The sequence below is a fragment of the Pygoscelis adeliae genome, unplaced genomic scaffold (assembly GCF_000699105.1).
Source record: "Pygoscelis adeliae isolate BGI_AS28 unplaced genomic scaffold, ASM69910v1 Scaffold245, whole genome shotgun sequence".
NCBI lineage: Eukaryota > Metazoa > Chordata > Aves > Sphenisciformes > Spheniscidae > Pygoscelis > Pygoscelis adeliae.
Genome location: NW_008824766.1, coordinates 592,757 through 608,176, shown reverse-complemented (window position 1 = coordinate 608,176; position 15,420 = coordinate 592,757). Strand labels below are relative to the sequence as shown.

Sequence of the window (15,420 nt, the reverse complement as noted above, 5' to 3'; positions counted from 1 at the left end):
CTGGAAGGCAGAGCCACTCAGGGCTATCAAGTATAGAGAGACCCCTACCTTCAAGAAATTTCTGAGCTGCAAGTTGCTGGGAGAATATTCCTAGGAAGCTTGGCTATATGCCCTCTTCTTAAGGTATTCCCTGTCAGCTACTAGCAGAGATACGATACTGGACTAGACAGACCTTAGGTCTGGCGTAATGCAAGAACAGCTCTTTTATTTTGGTGTGCCTGTCATCTGCTGTAATTCACTGTGGGAAGGGGTCTGTAGGGCTAGGTAAGTGATTTATTTATGGCAGGCAAAACAAAAAAATCCAGTAGTTGGGTGAGCTGCTCTAATTTTCAGTAAGTGGCTGTGTGCAGTCTTAGCCTGCCCTGACTGCAAGGCAGTACAGTCTGGCTTTAACATCTTTCACTGAGGGTTTAAAGTAAGTCGTTACCTAGTAATGGCAGTAAGAGAAGCACACCTGTAGTCATTTGCCACAGCTCGGTGGTTGTGTGTAATCTTGTTATGCTGCAGTATCTCAATCATATGCCAGACATATGGTTTAAATCCTTTAAATTTTACCACTTTTCAGTTTACAGCTTTCCCATATTTTTGGATGTCTCCCATTTCTGTAAACAGGAATGATAATCATAAGGCATCAATCTTGCTTTCTCTGTTCTGTTTGCTGTCCTGTGCAGTTACTAACTTAATTGCCCATTGTAAATCCCTAATTTCAAATTACCTTTCTGAAGTCTAGTAACCAAATCTGTTTCTTAGTCTCTAGCAAGAAATAGGTGTGTTGAGGGATCTTTTCTTGGTGCATGCTTTGTTTTGCTGACATTTTATGTTAGTGCAGTGAATTTCACTGCATTCGAGAGTGATTATTTGAACAAGAAAGGTGAAGAAGGGGAATAGGTATTGAACTTTTAAATGAATCTTTTGCATGTTTTAACTACTGAATTAAATATTGGTCCTATTCATTTTGGTAGTATTTTTTCTTTAAACTGCAATACACCTGCATATAAACTTTTCTGAAAATGGGAAAGGAAAATGAAGGTTTATATGTCCATGTCTTTTGCTCTGCTTTTTAAAATCGAAAGGAGGTAGCTTTATTTTAATTTCTAAATCCTGCTTGTCAGTCCAAACCCAGACTTGATATCCCTGAATTTTATTTCAGAACGATGTTCCTGGGATGCTAGCCTACAGCTTGAAGCTCTGTATGTCTTTGATGCAGAATAAACAGTTCCGTAATAAGGTCTTGAGAGTTCTAGTTAAAATCTACATGAATCTGGAGAAACCAGACTTCATCAACGTGTGCCAGGTAAACTGCTCAGAGTGATGTTTAAAGGTCAATCAAAAGTTACTCTTCTTTAGATGTATTTGATGTGACATCTACCTGATCTCTTGTTTTTTATTCAGTTAAATGAAATATCTTTTCCTGGTTGTGTGCTTCAAATATATATATCAAAGTGAGATCAACTTGAAAAAGAACTGCAAATATTGCACACTTGGTCAATTTATAGAGAAACACATTCAAAGGCAGTTTGGGGGCGTAGACAACTCTGACAGAATATTTCAAACCTATGTAGGGAGTATCAGATGGTAGGTTCACAGCTTGGAATTTTATTCCTCCAAAGAACATTTACCAAACACAGTGATTTGTGTTTTGGTAAGCCATTGTCTGAAAGTATTTGGACAACCAGTTATGAAGCTATTCAGATGTTCTCAGGCCTTTGCCGATCTTGGTATGCCAGGTACATGTGACTCAGGAGTGTTATGCCTGTTCCATTTTAGCTGAGACATCCCTACAAAATGACTGATGCTTCTTTAATGTACTTTTGAAATGTCTGTGTTTAGTAGGACAACATTGTCAGTTTCCAAAGATAAAGCTGCAGAAATAGGAAGGCTTGAATGGTGTCTCTTGAATTTGTAATACTCGGTCTTGTTTTTAAACTGACCTATGAAAACTCTTCAAAGATTTCTATTATCTCCTATGAGAGAGAGAGAATTTTTCTTTCTTTGAAGGGGTGTTCTGTGGAAGCAGCAGGTGAGGAAATGGGGAAAATGGAGTGTGGCCTTGGGTAGTGTTGCTTTTTCATTTTGAAGTATATAGTGCCTTATTCTGATTTTTTTTTTTCCCCCCCCGTTCTTCCCTTCCTCCCACTCAGTGCCTGATATTCCTGGATGATCCACAGGCTGTGAGCGACATCTTGGAAAAACTGGTGAAGGAAGATAACCTTCTCATGGCCTACCAAATTTGCTTTGATCTGTACGAAAGTGCTAGCCAGCAGTTTTTGTCTTCTGTGATCCAGAATCTCCGCACGGTTGGCACTCCCATTGCCTCCGTGCCTGGATCCACCAACACCGGCACCGTCCCTGGATTGGAGAAAGACAGGTGGGAAGATTGGCTTGAGAAGAGGCGTAATTGTTCGGTTACAGTCCTGCTCTGATGGAGCCTCCTGTTCTGTCTGTGGATGCCCATTAGAAGCGATCGAGTTATTCCCCTTCATTTAAGTCAGGGTAACAGACAAGATGTGCTGTTTGCTCAGGGCAAAATTGTATATTACCAGAATCTACTGTTGTTTGAAAGAATGCATTTTCCTTTGCGGTTGAGGTAAGCATGGTGCAGTTACTGTGGCTCAGCTAATGAGCAGTAATTCATTAAGCCATAGTGTGAATTGCTCAAGAACACTCTGATGTTGTGTGGTCTTTGCAGCAACTTGTAAAGCTAAGGAAGGGGAGAGTTCAAGCAAAAAGCTCATCGCAGCTATGTGCAAGTTTGGTTTCACATCATAGCTTGTGGTCTGCTACCTGCCTGTGGGAAGAGTGAGCTCAGATGATACTGTAGTGTTATAGACCCTTTTGTACTTGCAGTTAAAAAGAGCTAGTTCAAATCTAGTCTGAGTTTTGCTGAAGTCCTGACTCTTAAAACTTGTTCAGTCGTCAACATCACTGGATCTTAGCTGCAGGAAGCTGCTGTTACAAAAACCAAAGTTGGCACTAACCATTCCATCTTCTTTATTTCTTCTTTTGATGGCTTACAGGTAATTGACATAGATAGTTTTGTTTTAAACCTCTGTTTTTAGAGGATTGGCCAATCCATGCTAAGGCTGCTGCCCAGCTCCGGGGCAGCGTGGAAGAAGTTTGTGCTCCATCTGCTCTTTAATCACCAGAGCTGTCATGTCTGTACACAACCTGATCCCTGCACTATATCTGATAGTGTGTGATGGAGAATGCTGCCTAGATCAAGGCAGGTTAAATATAAGGACTTATGCAGCTGTGAGGAACTGGGTGTAAATGCTTTTGAATCAGTGATACTGGCATAGCAAGCATTCTCCTCTCTTCTTTTTCAGTGAAATAAAACTAAAGGCACAGAATAATTTATAAGTCAGCCTGTGAAGCATTAGGACAAGGTTCTAACAACAGCTTAATATGTTTCATTTTCATTTCAACACTCTAGCATCCATCCTAATAATGATGAGCTCAAGGCTTCTGGGTGAGGATATAATTATCCTTGCTGCCTTGTTTGTTGACCTTGTTTTCTCACCTGTCTCTGCCTGTCCATTCCCTACAAGCATCTCTATTTTTGTCGTCTCTATAGATGGAATAAGAGGGTGGGGTTTCTCGGGCCTTTGTCTTCAAGTTCCCTGAAAATTGAATTGGGGAGGAGTTTGCTTCTCAGCAGTGACCTTCAGATAGTCAGCCCTTGTCCTGTCAAAGTCCTGTTTCCAGTCATCATCTCCAAATCCCAGGCTACTCTTTCAGGACAGTGTTCAGCCATCATTGCAGTGCTTGACTAGTTACAAGTGATGAACCGGGTTGCATTTTTCACTTTTATTTTATTTCAGTGATGCTATGGAAGCAGAAGAGAAACCAGGAAGCACTTGTGCGGGGAAGTCTGCAGAAATTGTGAGTGTCATTTCCAAAACATGCCTCGCTTACTTTTTCTTATGTGTTCTCTTTGAATCTCTCGGGTTGCTAAATTGGTTTGGCTAATGAAGAATGGAATTCCACTTTTGTCTTGCTTGGAGACAAGGTGACAGATGATCTCTGAGGACCAAATATCTAACAGTCTGAAAGTCCAGCAGTTCAGATGCTGAAACCTGGGGGAGAGTGGGAAGTGGGTAGATTTCGGCGGGAATTACTGAGCCCTGAAAAAGGGGACAGAAGGATCTGGCTCATGTGTTTGCTTTTTGTTGATACTGAAATAATTAACTCATTCCAGAAGAAAGGGCCTGAAATTTGACTGCTGCTGAGAATCTTAGCTGATGAATTAGCTTGATGCGTTTTTTTTCTTCTCCTTCTGAAATCTGGCTGTAGTTCTGGCTGGATAGAACTGATGCTGTTCTGCAGGAGGGGATGCTGACTTAACATAGTTTCTTTTCCATGAAGAAGGAAGGTGTTGCCTCTGGCTAGCATGGTGGCTGTGTTGCTGGGCTGACCAGCTGGTTAGAATCTTTTTGTTTAGTTTCTTTTCCCCGAGCATTGGAGAAAGTGAGTTCACTTCTAACATGCACATACAATTGCATTTCAGCATGTAGAATAGCTAAGGCAATTCTGACACTTCTAATAACTGAGGAAAAGAAATGCTACTGGAGAGGAAGGTAAAACCGAAGACAGGGTTTTTTTTTCTTTTTCCCCATGGTGCATGGTTGCAAACTAGACTTGGGAATCTTGGAGAGATTCTTGCAGATCACTTAAAAATTAATCAAGGGCAAACAGAAGTGTTTTCTTGAAATTATATTCCACAAGGAAAACAAAAGGGGTCGAGTTTCTTGCCCCAGCAAGGAATCTGTAAACAGTGCTTTTATGCAGGAAAGGTGTCTTGAATCAGTTTCTGCTGCATTGGCATTGCTGACTGTGCCAAGGGACAAGTACATAAAAATGATCTATGTGGCCAGAAATGTTCTTGAGCTTAATCTTCCACAATGCAGAATGCTGACTACAAAGAAATAATTGAGGGGATTAGTTTAAGGGCTGAACTACTCATGCTTGGCTGGTCTCTGACCAGCTAACAATGTCAATACAAAGAGCTGCAGTGTACTTTTCACCCTGCTCAGAAGGCACTTCAGCTGGAACTTAATCTGTGGAAACTGTTCCATCACGAGGAAGAAGGAGGCTTTCTCAAAGAGCTCTGGAAGATGAATGTATTAGGTATTCCTAGTTCTACTAGCCGCTTTTCTAAATAAAGCCTGTAGCTCACAAGAATGATGCTGCAGCTCAGCAGGGTCATGCAAAGTGTTGTGGCTTTGTGGTCCTCTCCATTAAAATTTCCATGGAAATACAGGTTCACATTTATAAAAGCGGTTGCCTCTTGCAGGAGACTCATTGTATCTGTAAGGCCAAACAGCAGCTTGCAGAATATCAGATGCCACTCATCTGATATCCTTTTGCTTTCAATGAAAGAATACATTTCTTTTCAAAGAGTCTCTTTTCCCACCTGCACTGTTGTGCACAAAGGGACTTGATTATTTGGGAGGTTTGGGCTTGTGCAGCAAGGACAGAAACAATGTTCTTTTAGTCCTAAAACCTGGTAGATTTTGGAATATGGTGACAAGAACATACCAGAGTGGCTTTTCATGAACTGTATTTTAACAGAGCCATAGTTGGGTTCTCATGTTTTTTCATCTTTTTGCTTGTATGTGAAGAACCCAGAGCCTAAGGACCAGATCTCAAAAATGATTAAAATTTTAAGTGGGGAAATGGCCATTGAGCTACATCTGCAGTTTTTAATACGAAACAACAATACAGACCTCATGATCCTCAAAAACACAAAGGTAAGAGGCTTTGTTAGATATGGTTGTCTTGGATCATCTGATTCATCCTGTGTTTGTTTTGACCATGTTGCTGTTACTTTACAACATCATCTTATGTTTTAGCATGGCCTCCCTGGGTTTTGAGGATACAAATCTGTGATTTAGTCATAATAAATTAACATTTAAAACTTGAACCTGTGAGGCTAAAGAAGATCTGACTGCACCTGAAGAAGGCCATATAATCAGATTGTTTCAACTTACAGCTAGTGTGATCAAATGACAGGCTGCTAGTAGCGTGTTGGTTTTTGATTGTTTTTTTTCCAATTGGTTATAGAAACTAATCCTTTTCTCCCCCCTTTTTTTTCTGGTGGGTTTGTTTTCCATCTGGTCAGTAAGATGGACGAACTCGCCCTCCAGCTCCACGACTGATCCATTGCAAATGCTGCTGGCTGGGGAGGGAGAGAGTCAGCCAGGACTGTAGGTTACAGTATGTTGGTATCTTGGTTGAGGTGTTATGTGTGAGACCACACCTTGAGCTTGCCTGAAGAAATCCTGATATGTGCTCAGAGGCTAGTATTTCCACATTGAAGACAAAACTGATCAGATACTGTAAGGTAGGCAGTGCTAGTGAATTGAGTAACTGGTTTTGTTTTGGAAGGTGTTACTCAAGGGTGGGCAAATGAAAACTTACAGGTAAATTAGACTCTCAAGCTAAATGATTATTAGAAACCATAAGAGAAGGTTTTTATATGTGAAATGAGATGCACATCATCAGCAAAAATGGTAGGGGGTGCTTGTCGGTGGGTTCATTTATTTCAGGAGGCACTTCAAATGTATTGGAAAATCTTTTCCATCTGCTAGTTAAGTGCTTGGGAGTGATCCTGCATAGTGTTCCAGGGATGGCTTGAAAACGTCAGCAGCACACGCTATGCAGTGCTCAGTTCTGGGAACCAGAAGCGGGGGTTCTCCATTTAAGCTGCAATTGAAGTAATCACATCCCTGACAGAAACTCATAGAAAGGATTGGTTTGCACTGGAAAGATGAGTGGAGAATATATTAGAATGTATTAACAATCTATTAACTTTGATTAAAGGGAAATTGCCGGTTAAATTGAGCATATTTACAATCCATTTTCCTACTGTACTGGCAAGCATGTTAAGCGACCTAGGGCATATCTTTTGCTGACTGGTGATACTGATTGCTTTTTTTTTTCTTTCAGGATGCAGTACGGAATTCTGTGTGTCACACAGCAACGGTTATAGCAAACTCCTTTATGCATTGTGGTACAACCAGTGACCAGTTCCTTAGGTAAATCTATGGCAAGGAAGCTCCAATGTCATTTAGAGGTGTTTGAACAACATTATTGCCCTATTTAGCTTGATACTTCCAAAAGGGTGGCTGCAGAACTCTGATGGGCTTAGAGAAGAATGAACAAAGGGTCTGAAAACTAAAGTGGAGGCAGAGAGAAGAAGCTGAAGTTGTTTCCTTTTCCCTATCCTTGCAAACTGGCTTTATTTGACTGCTAACCATATGAACGGTTTGGAGGGTGGAGATCTGGAATTTCTGTTCTCTTTGTTTACTAGTTGGAGAATTTCTGAGATGATATATCTTTTTTTGGTAGAGTCTGACAGTGCTGAATGACTCTTGGAAGGGAAATGTCAGGGCTGACCTTACAAGGGACTTGAGGAAAAACTCTGCTAGAGTTTCTCCCAGAGAGTTGATGGGCTGCATATTGAGCAGTTGTTCTCCATCTTTCACTGAGATCACCAGTATCTAGAAGCTTGACTATGACCAGCCAAAAATCAGGGCTGATGAAGGGGAGAGAGGTATAAAGTGGAAACGTGGTTAGCCTTGTTGCCTTCTGGAGGTGCTTTCTGGTTTGAAAGCAGTCTTTAGTGCTGTGAAACCCTGCTTGCAGGATGAGGAACGGACTGTATGAAAAACTTTGTATAACCTTTCTCTTTTTGTCTTCCAGAGACAATTTGGAGTGGCTGGCCAGGGCCACTAACTGGGCTAAGTTTACTGCTACTGCCAGCTTGGGTGTTATACACAAGGTAATGTTGCATTCATGTCCCTCTGTTCAATATGAATGCTTGACTTGTGAACACTGAAAACATTGAAATGGGGATTCTGAATGATGATTGCACCCCAGTTTACCTAGTCTATTGCAAGGCACAGCTGTAACATGGTTTGTGTCTTTGCACTAAAGAAAAGCTATGCTTTATCAAGTCCATCTCATCTGATATCCGATGTAGTTTACAGCATGTTTTGCTGAGCATCAAAAAGGTGGTAGGATAACATGGCTAAAGGAGGGAGTCTTCTTCCTAGCTCTTCTCTTCCTTTGTGAGTTGAACAGAGTCAATAGTTTCTAGCTATTAAAATTGCAGGTGAATATTTCTTAAGTGGTTTCGGGACAGTGCTGAAGTCCTTACTGTAGTAAGTTTCAGTAACTTTGAATGGTGACCTAAGTAGTGGTCGTTTTCTTCATATTCATTCACAGGGAGGGTATATTTAAAGCTGTTTTGAAATAGCAAGAAGTCTTTGTAATTGTTTTGTGTGCCTCAACCCTCATTAAAGTGCTCTAGTGAATGAATCTGTGTAGCTTCAGGCCAAATTTGTCCTGGTTTAGATCAGTGACCAAGTGACTGATGAATACTTGTGTACTGTGGTTAATAAAACCCCCAGTACAGAAGGATTCTTTGCTGATTGTACAGCACTGAAAGGCCGATTCTTGTGGAGAAAGTAATGGCTATAACATGTTTTCTCCTGACTTGTTTAAATATTATTGTGAAGTGTTTGCATCCACTGTTTTTTCACCTTTCGCTTCCCACTGTCTTCCCTTCCTGCTGGACACTGGATATACAGGGTCATGAGAAAGAAGCATTACAGCTAATGGCAACATACCTACCCAAGGACACCTCTCCAGGGTCAGCCTACCAGGAAGGTGGAGGTCTCTATGCCTTGGGTCTCATTCACGCTAACCATGGTGGGGACATCATTGACTATTTGCTGAACCAGCTGAAGAATGCCAGTAATGATGTATGTATTGGGTTCAGTAATGAACCTTTGTTTTGTTGGGAATATCCAGAAGGGTGCTACCTGGTTTAGAAGTGGGGGTTAGAGGTAACTAAGACTGTGGCAGTAGTGTGATACTCGCACCTCCGGTGGGCCTTAAATATAAAGTTTGGTTTTAACAATCTATTGATCAAGGTTTAGGTAGGATTTTTAGGAAATTCTTACATACTTGATAGTGAGTCTAGCTTCATCTTTCTTACTACTTGTTGTATATCTACTTTGTTTTGCTAGTGGATCTGCAGTATTCAGGCACTGTTACTGCTTACGGCTTAGCTGTCAAAGGAATAAGCCACAAAATGCTTCTGCTGTCCTGCAGCTTTAATGCATCTTATACAAAAAGAAGTGTTTTACTTTACCGGTTACTGTTTATAGACCTCTACAAAAAGTCTCTTTTTAAATTAGGAATAGATTAGTATTTTCCCAGCATGTTCCCTTCTTCTCTTTGGGGAATTTCTGACTACTTCCCTAAAAATTCTGTGAATGGTTCCTACTCATCTTATTGCAAATGTACTGCCTTTCCTGTATCCGTTGTTAGAACAAAAGAGGATGTAGACTGTTTAACTGGGTACTGATTTACCTTTCTATTCAAAAGCTATTACTAGGCAGCAATTTTTACACATGGCACAGAATTATGGTTTGACATAAATCACTCAGTGGGGGAAAAAGACGTTAAAGATACTAGAAAGTCTCTTGTGCTATGTGTAAAGCTTCTGATACTCATTGTTTCTGGGCTTTTGAACTGCTGTTTCTATTCTATTTTCTGCCTCTTTCATCAGAGTTACTGCCTGAGACAGTGAAAGTGGTATTTCTAACAGGTCAGGAGATCATTTTGGGTGGTTTGGGGCTAAAAGTTTGCAGCTTTATATTGATGGAAAGATGTCTACTTCAGCTGAAGCCATATTGTTCCCTGTTTTATGATGACTGAGCTTGCATATGCTTCTCTAGATTGTCCGACACGGTGGCAGCCTGGGTTTGGGTCTGGCTGCCATGGGGACAGCACGTCAAGATGTGTACGATTTGCTGAAAACAAATCTATACCAGGATGATGCAGTGACAGGTAAATGTTCAGCTTTCAAAGCAAATAACTAAGGCCTTATCAGGGATCTGGGTTTTTTTGGTGGGTTTTTTTTTCAGGTTTTCTGTTAGCAGCATAGAGCACTTCTAGGTTGCCTTAGCTGCGTTTTATTTACTGACCTTTTCCCGATCAGCATGGTTCTTTAGTTATGTGGCAGTAATGTTCAGAAGTCCTGTCAGGACTGGTCTGTGGCACTATGCCAAATATTGATAGACATGCTAGGTCTTTAAACAGTCCTTATTTTGCTCTATTCTTTCCTTTGTCATACACTTTTTATTTAGTGTGTTTGATGTCCAAAGCCATGTGCCCTTTTTGGCTGAGAGATAGGCTTGGAGAAGCTTGTGGGGGCTACTGCTGCATTGGCAGGGGTTCACAGGAAAATTATCTCAGCAGCCCTTGGCCCAAGGAAGAGAAAATGGAACTTGGTAGGAAAGAGGACTAAGTTGTGGCTGGTAGGTTATCGTTACAAGCACATTTGGCCATGAATAATGGGGTTGCTGGGCATGGTGGTGTCCACGAGTGATCTGTTGGCCTACATCTTGTGTGATTCCCTAGATATAATATATACTGCTTTTGGGAACAGAGTTTGCTTGATTTTTTGCTTTTGTGTGCTGTGCAGGTGAGGCAGCTGGCCTGGCACTGGGATTGGTTATGCTGGGATCTAAAAATGCTCAGGCTATTGAGGACATGGTTGGCTATGCACAGGAAACCCAGCATGAAAAGATTTTGCGAGGCCTTGCAGTTGGAATTGCTCTGGTCATGTACGGGAGGATGGAGGAGGCAGATGCTCTCATTGAGAGTCTCTGCAGAGATAAGGTAAGTTTAACTGTGACTTAATCCCTAGCCCTTTTATTACGCGGGTGACCTTCCTGTCCTTCTGTGAAATCTCCAACTGTGGTGGGTTGGCTGTTTTGAACCAGGGAAGTTCTTACGTAGGTCTGAAGTGGGGCAGTTTCACAGGTTGCTTCACTCTGATCAAAAGTACAAGAACAACAGTGCTTAGTTTTGTATTTCTTTAGCCTCATACTCAGTCTCCATAGTCCTGAGAGCAGCAACAAGGAGCAGAACAGGGTGTAATGGTTAAAAACAGATGAGGCTCGCTGTAGGTGGGTCATTCTCAAGGATCAAGTAGTGGTTAAATAGCAGGTACTCTCTTTGGCAGCCTGTGGCATAGCAACTTTCTGTCCCCTTGAAATTGGTAATGACAACCCTGCTTGGTGATTGTCCTGTTACTCATCCCTAGTAAACAATTAAGCAGTGAGGCTACCTGTTTGCAGATTCCAGGCCCAAGAGTGGAACAGATTTAAAGTCAGAATTACTGAGTCCCTGTTTGGACGGATGTTAAATATTGATGCTTTCTCTTCCAGGATCCAATTCTCCGTCGTTCTGGCATGTACACTGTTGCTATGGCATACTGTGGCTCAGGGAACAACAAGGCTATCAGACGCCTACTGCATGTGGCTGTAAGTACTGTGGGCTTAGGAGCACACAGCAAGAAATTTGTGGTGAGAGAGTAAGCTCATCACTTTGACAGGCTTTGTGTCTACAGTGTTAATGTTCTGGTCCAAATCAGAGATTGTGACGTGATGAAAGCTTTCCTTAATACTATGAGTAGAAATAACAGGGTCTTCTGACATTAGGATAAGTAGACTTTCAGCAAGAGAATATTCAACGTGGTATCACAAAAAAGGAACCTATTAAAAAACAGAACATGATCCTAAAGTAGCTGGTAATGGGTTTGCAGTGAATAGTCTGTGTAATGATGGGCTGGGGAAAAAACAACTTAAGCTGTAAAAGATGAGGTCTGTCTGCTCTTTGATAGGCTTGTAGTCTCAGTGTATGAACAAGGGTGAGGCTGTTTCAGCTAAGGCTGAACATGATTGTTAATTTTCTTTATAATCCTGTCTTCGTGATTAACTTGTGTGCCTGACACCTGGCCTGAAATGTTGCAGAGTCCTCGAGTGTTATAACTATATTCTGAATGTCCTGTTTTCCCTTTTGTAGGTGAGTGATGTGAATGATGACGTGAGGCGGGCAGCTGTTGAGTCACTTGGTTTTATTCTGTTCAGGTACAGTATCTTCCTTGGTCACTTCCACAGTCTCCAGTTTGATGTCTGTTACACTTTCAGGAAATGTGTACGCTATTGCTTTCACAAAATGACTTAATTGCTAACGGAACGGAGGTTGAAAAGTCAAAAAATTGAGAGAGAATAAAACTTGGTTCAGAATTAGAAGCCTTCCTTAATGTTCAGCAGATGCTTAATGAGCCTTTCTGTAGGTTTCCGGACTTACAGCTTAATTGTCTGAATAGAGTCAGATGAAGTTGACAAGCAGAATGAAAAATTAATATTTACAGGATTGAGAGTTAATTAAAAATTAAATATACAGTGCTTGTGCCAGGCCTCCTAAAGGCAGCAGTACTCAGACAAATATGTCTGCCTAATTGCTATCGAAAACGTTCCTGGAGGTTGTGACTTTGGTAAAAATAACCTGAGAAGGATGTCGAAATAGTCTTTGTTGTTTTTCAAGTATCCGCTGTTAAACTCTGGCAGGTTACTGGGTTTACGTTGTGGTAATGTAAGCCCATCACAAAATGTCATGATGTTTGCTTTGGTTCTCTAAAGTGAAATCTGATGCTGAACTGGTATTTTTTAGTGCTCTGTAGTGCTCTTAGGTGAGAGGTGTTTGGGTTTTGTTTTTTGGGGGTTTTTTTATTATATTGGGGAATTAGAAGGCTCCCCAAGAACTACACCTTCATCTGTTAATACAGTAATCTGTGTAATCTGAGCATTGAGCCAAGCAGCAGCCTTTGAGTGTGTCTGAGAGGAGGTAGTGCATACTTGGGTCCAGGACTGTAATTTAAAAATCTTTGTTCGCATCTTCTTTGGGTTAGTGGCAGTCTGTAAATTCATCCTAAAAAGCAGGATAAGAAGTGCTTAAAGCTGGTGTTAAAAAACTGGGTTACTGATATGACCAGTCAATTTGTCATTAACCAAGTTGTTCCTCACGTAGAAACTACTCTGCTCCATTCTGTTTTATCTGAAGCATATTCTGATTGCAATTAAATGTAGTTTACAAACAGAACGAATTCTCTCTGTGGGCAGCAGGCGTCTCCCAAGAGCTTCTGCTCTGTTGCTTTCAATGAGCACAGATCATTCCTTGCTGCATAGCGATCTTTGTCTCTCCTGAAGCCAAAGGGTCTGTTTAACTGGCTTCTGCATCTGTGTACAGAAGGAAAATTCCATGCAGGCCTTCCATAGTTTCAGGCATCTTTTTTTCCAAACAGGTTGTGACAAAGCACTTTTGATCTCTGATTTCAGTGTAATTTTTCTTTTCAACAAATGCAAAACATAATTGGACATTGGTAGCTCCTACCAAAATGAGGAGCTTTCAAGGCTCTGAGCTAAACCATTTACCATGTGCTGGCATCTTGTTGGAGCAAGATAGTTCTGGGCCTGTTCTCTCCATATCCAGCAATGAGGAAATGAGTGACATCATCTTTGACTCTTTCACCTGCTCTGCGGTGGTTCAGATCTTATCCTGCCTCTTCCCTTCCCTTTCTGGAGGGGTACAGTCCAAAACCTGCTTGCACAATAGGGAGAAACATTTTCCTGTAAATTCCAGTGTCCACCTTACTTGGTAGCAAAGAACTAAAACTTTTTAGCTGATTATCACTGGCTTCTGGAGGCAAAAGGCTTGTGTTAGGCTGTTGTAGTTATTACACTTTTCACTTGATAACTTTCACAAAATACATGATCAGTTGTTTTGCTTTAAGACACAGTTCTGGAGGAAGCCCTTGGTTTGTCTAGCCCAGACCCCTGCATTCACATGCAGCGATGGAAGGGATTTTCTGCTTAGAGGGCCCCACATATTACTCTCTCTAATTATAAACCAAAAGCAGTGTTTCAATTCCTGGAAAGAAAGATTGTCCGTCAGTGTAGGGATCTAGAAGCTGGTTTTACATTCACCTTTCCTGTTTGCTGAAACTGCTAGTTAGCACTAATTGTGTGCTCTGGCCCATCTCAACACTGCAGGTGTGCAGAGACACAAAGAGCAAGTGCGCTGTGAGTTTGTCAGATTTCATGACTAAAATGACATCTCTTTCTTAGGACTGTTGTTTGCTGAAGTCTAACTGGATTTACTTGTCTTAAAGGCCACTAGTACAGCATTGAATACTGGCAAGAGTCGGTGATCTGTCAGCTGCTAGGTATACAGAGCTTTTGAATGAAGTGTTTTGTGGGAGGCGAGCAGGTCTGTAACACAGTGAGCTAAGCCCCAGAAATTAATCTCGTCTTAGGTGAAGGAACACGACTGAAGCTCCTGTGAGAAGAGGTCTCGTTGAGTTCTTTGTATGTGGTTCCAGAAAGGGAACTGTGAAGTCAGGATTGACAGAATAAATTTGTTTAACGCGGTCTACATTTTTCTTGGGGAATTCATGCCATTACTGTAGGGTTGAACATGCTGGAGGTGTGAGTTCATCTGCTGGGTTGTACAGTACAGCAGCAGGAGTATGCACAGACTTGTGCTTCTGTCTGTTCCGTCTATAGGAATAATGAAATCCATATAAGGGTGGAGGTTACACAGTCAGAGGGTGGTAATTTCCTTCAAAGCACCACTGGTGAATATGACAGAGCTCCTGACAGAGCTAGAGCCCACAAATGTACTTTGTGTTATAAATATCTAGTTTATTTTCTCCTTTTGTTACAGCTATCTGTGAATAAATGTTCTTCCTCTTGGATTTGAACTAAAAGTGTCATAAACAGCACAAAGCCAGTTATTTTTAGGTAATACGTTTGCATAGCAAAACATTCTGTAAGGCTTTTCTGTCCTTGTTTACCTCTGTGAGTCTTCCTTGCTAGCACATACATGCAACCCTGTGTACATTCAATAGCACAGCTTGGCTTTTATGGCTAGAGTTAATGAAAGCAGCACGGAGAGAGAGTAAAACGTGATAGAAAATAATGTAATAAAACATGACATTTAATTTTTAAAGCAACAAGGTTTTGCATTAACTTGAAGATTAACTTTTTTTTAAAGCACAGAAATCTTTTTAGAATTTTTTTTGCATTTTTTAATTACTGGAAAAGTCTACAAAAGAATGTGTGTGACCACTTCACTGTTCAAAATTCATGAATCAAGGTTTAGATAGGATGTTCTAGTCTAGGTTGTTAAGTTTTGCCTAAGAATTGCAAGATTAAATTTTCTAATGTGTTATGAAAGATATCAAATTATCCAGTTACACCATTCAGTACTTTCCTTAGCATGTAATTCCTTAAGGCAATTTCTGTATTCCTTAACATATCAAGCGAAAACAGTCTGTAGTTATGGCTCTCTTTAAATTAGTATCAGTTGGGTTTTTCTGTAACTGCAATACCTTTTATCTTCTCAGATAACTTAAAAAATGTTAAAATGCACTTTCAGCAGTGTTCAGGAGTTTTCTTCCTACATTCTTTTCCAAAGTCACCTTTGTTGCCTGGAGCAAAGGTGAAAAGTTGGTGAAATTCTTGCTTCTGCAACAGGATCACTAGCTGTATTTGCTCA

The 15,420-nt window shown here is 40.9% G+C and overlaps 1 protein-coding gene across 1 annotated transcript in view; it reads left to right on the top strand.

Annotated features, from left to right (window-relative positions):
• PSMD1 (proteasome (prosome, macropain) 26S subunit, non-ATPase, 1) overlaps positions 1–15,420 on the top strand; it is a 76,899-nt gene that overhangs the window by 6,764 nt on the left and 54,715 nt on the right. Inside the window, exons 6-16 of the mRNA XM_009323593.1 lie at positions 1,151–1,294; positions 2,142–2,368; positions 3,822–3,882; positions 5,622–5,750; positions 6,949–7,037; positions 7,705–7,783; positions 8,595–8,768; positions 9,750–9,861; positions 10,499–10,695; positions 11,247–11,342; positions 11,884–11,948. Of these exons, the coding sequence (XP_009321868.1) occupies positions 1,151–1,294; positions 2,142–2,368; positions 3,822–3,882; positions 5,622–5,750; positions 6,949–7,037; positions 7,705–7,783; positions 8,595–8,768; positions 9,750–9,861; positions 10,499–10,695; positions 11,247–11,342; positions 11,884–11,948 (1,373 nt within the window). The remainder of the gene's footprint in view (positions 1–1,150; positions 1,295–2,141; positions 2,369–3,821; positions 3,883–5,621; positions 5,751–6,948; positions 7,038–7,704; positions 7,784–8,594; positions 8,769–9,749; positions 9,862–10,498; positions 10,696–11,246; positions 11,343–11,883; positions 11,949–15,420) is intronic.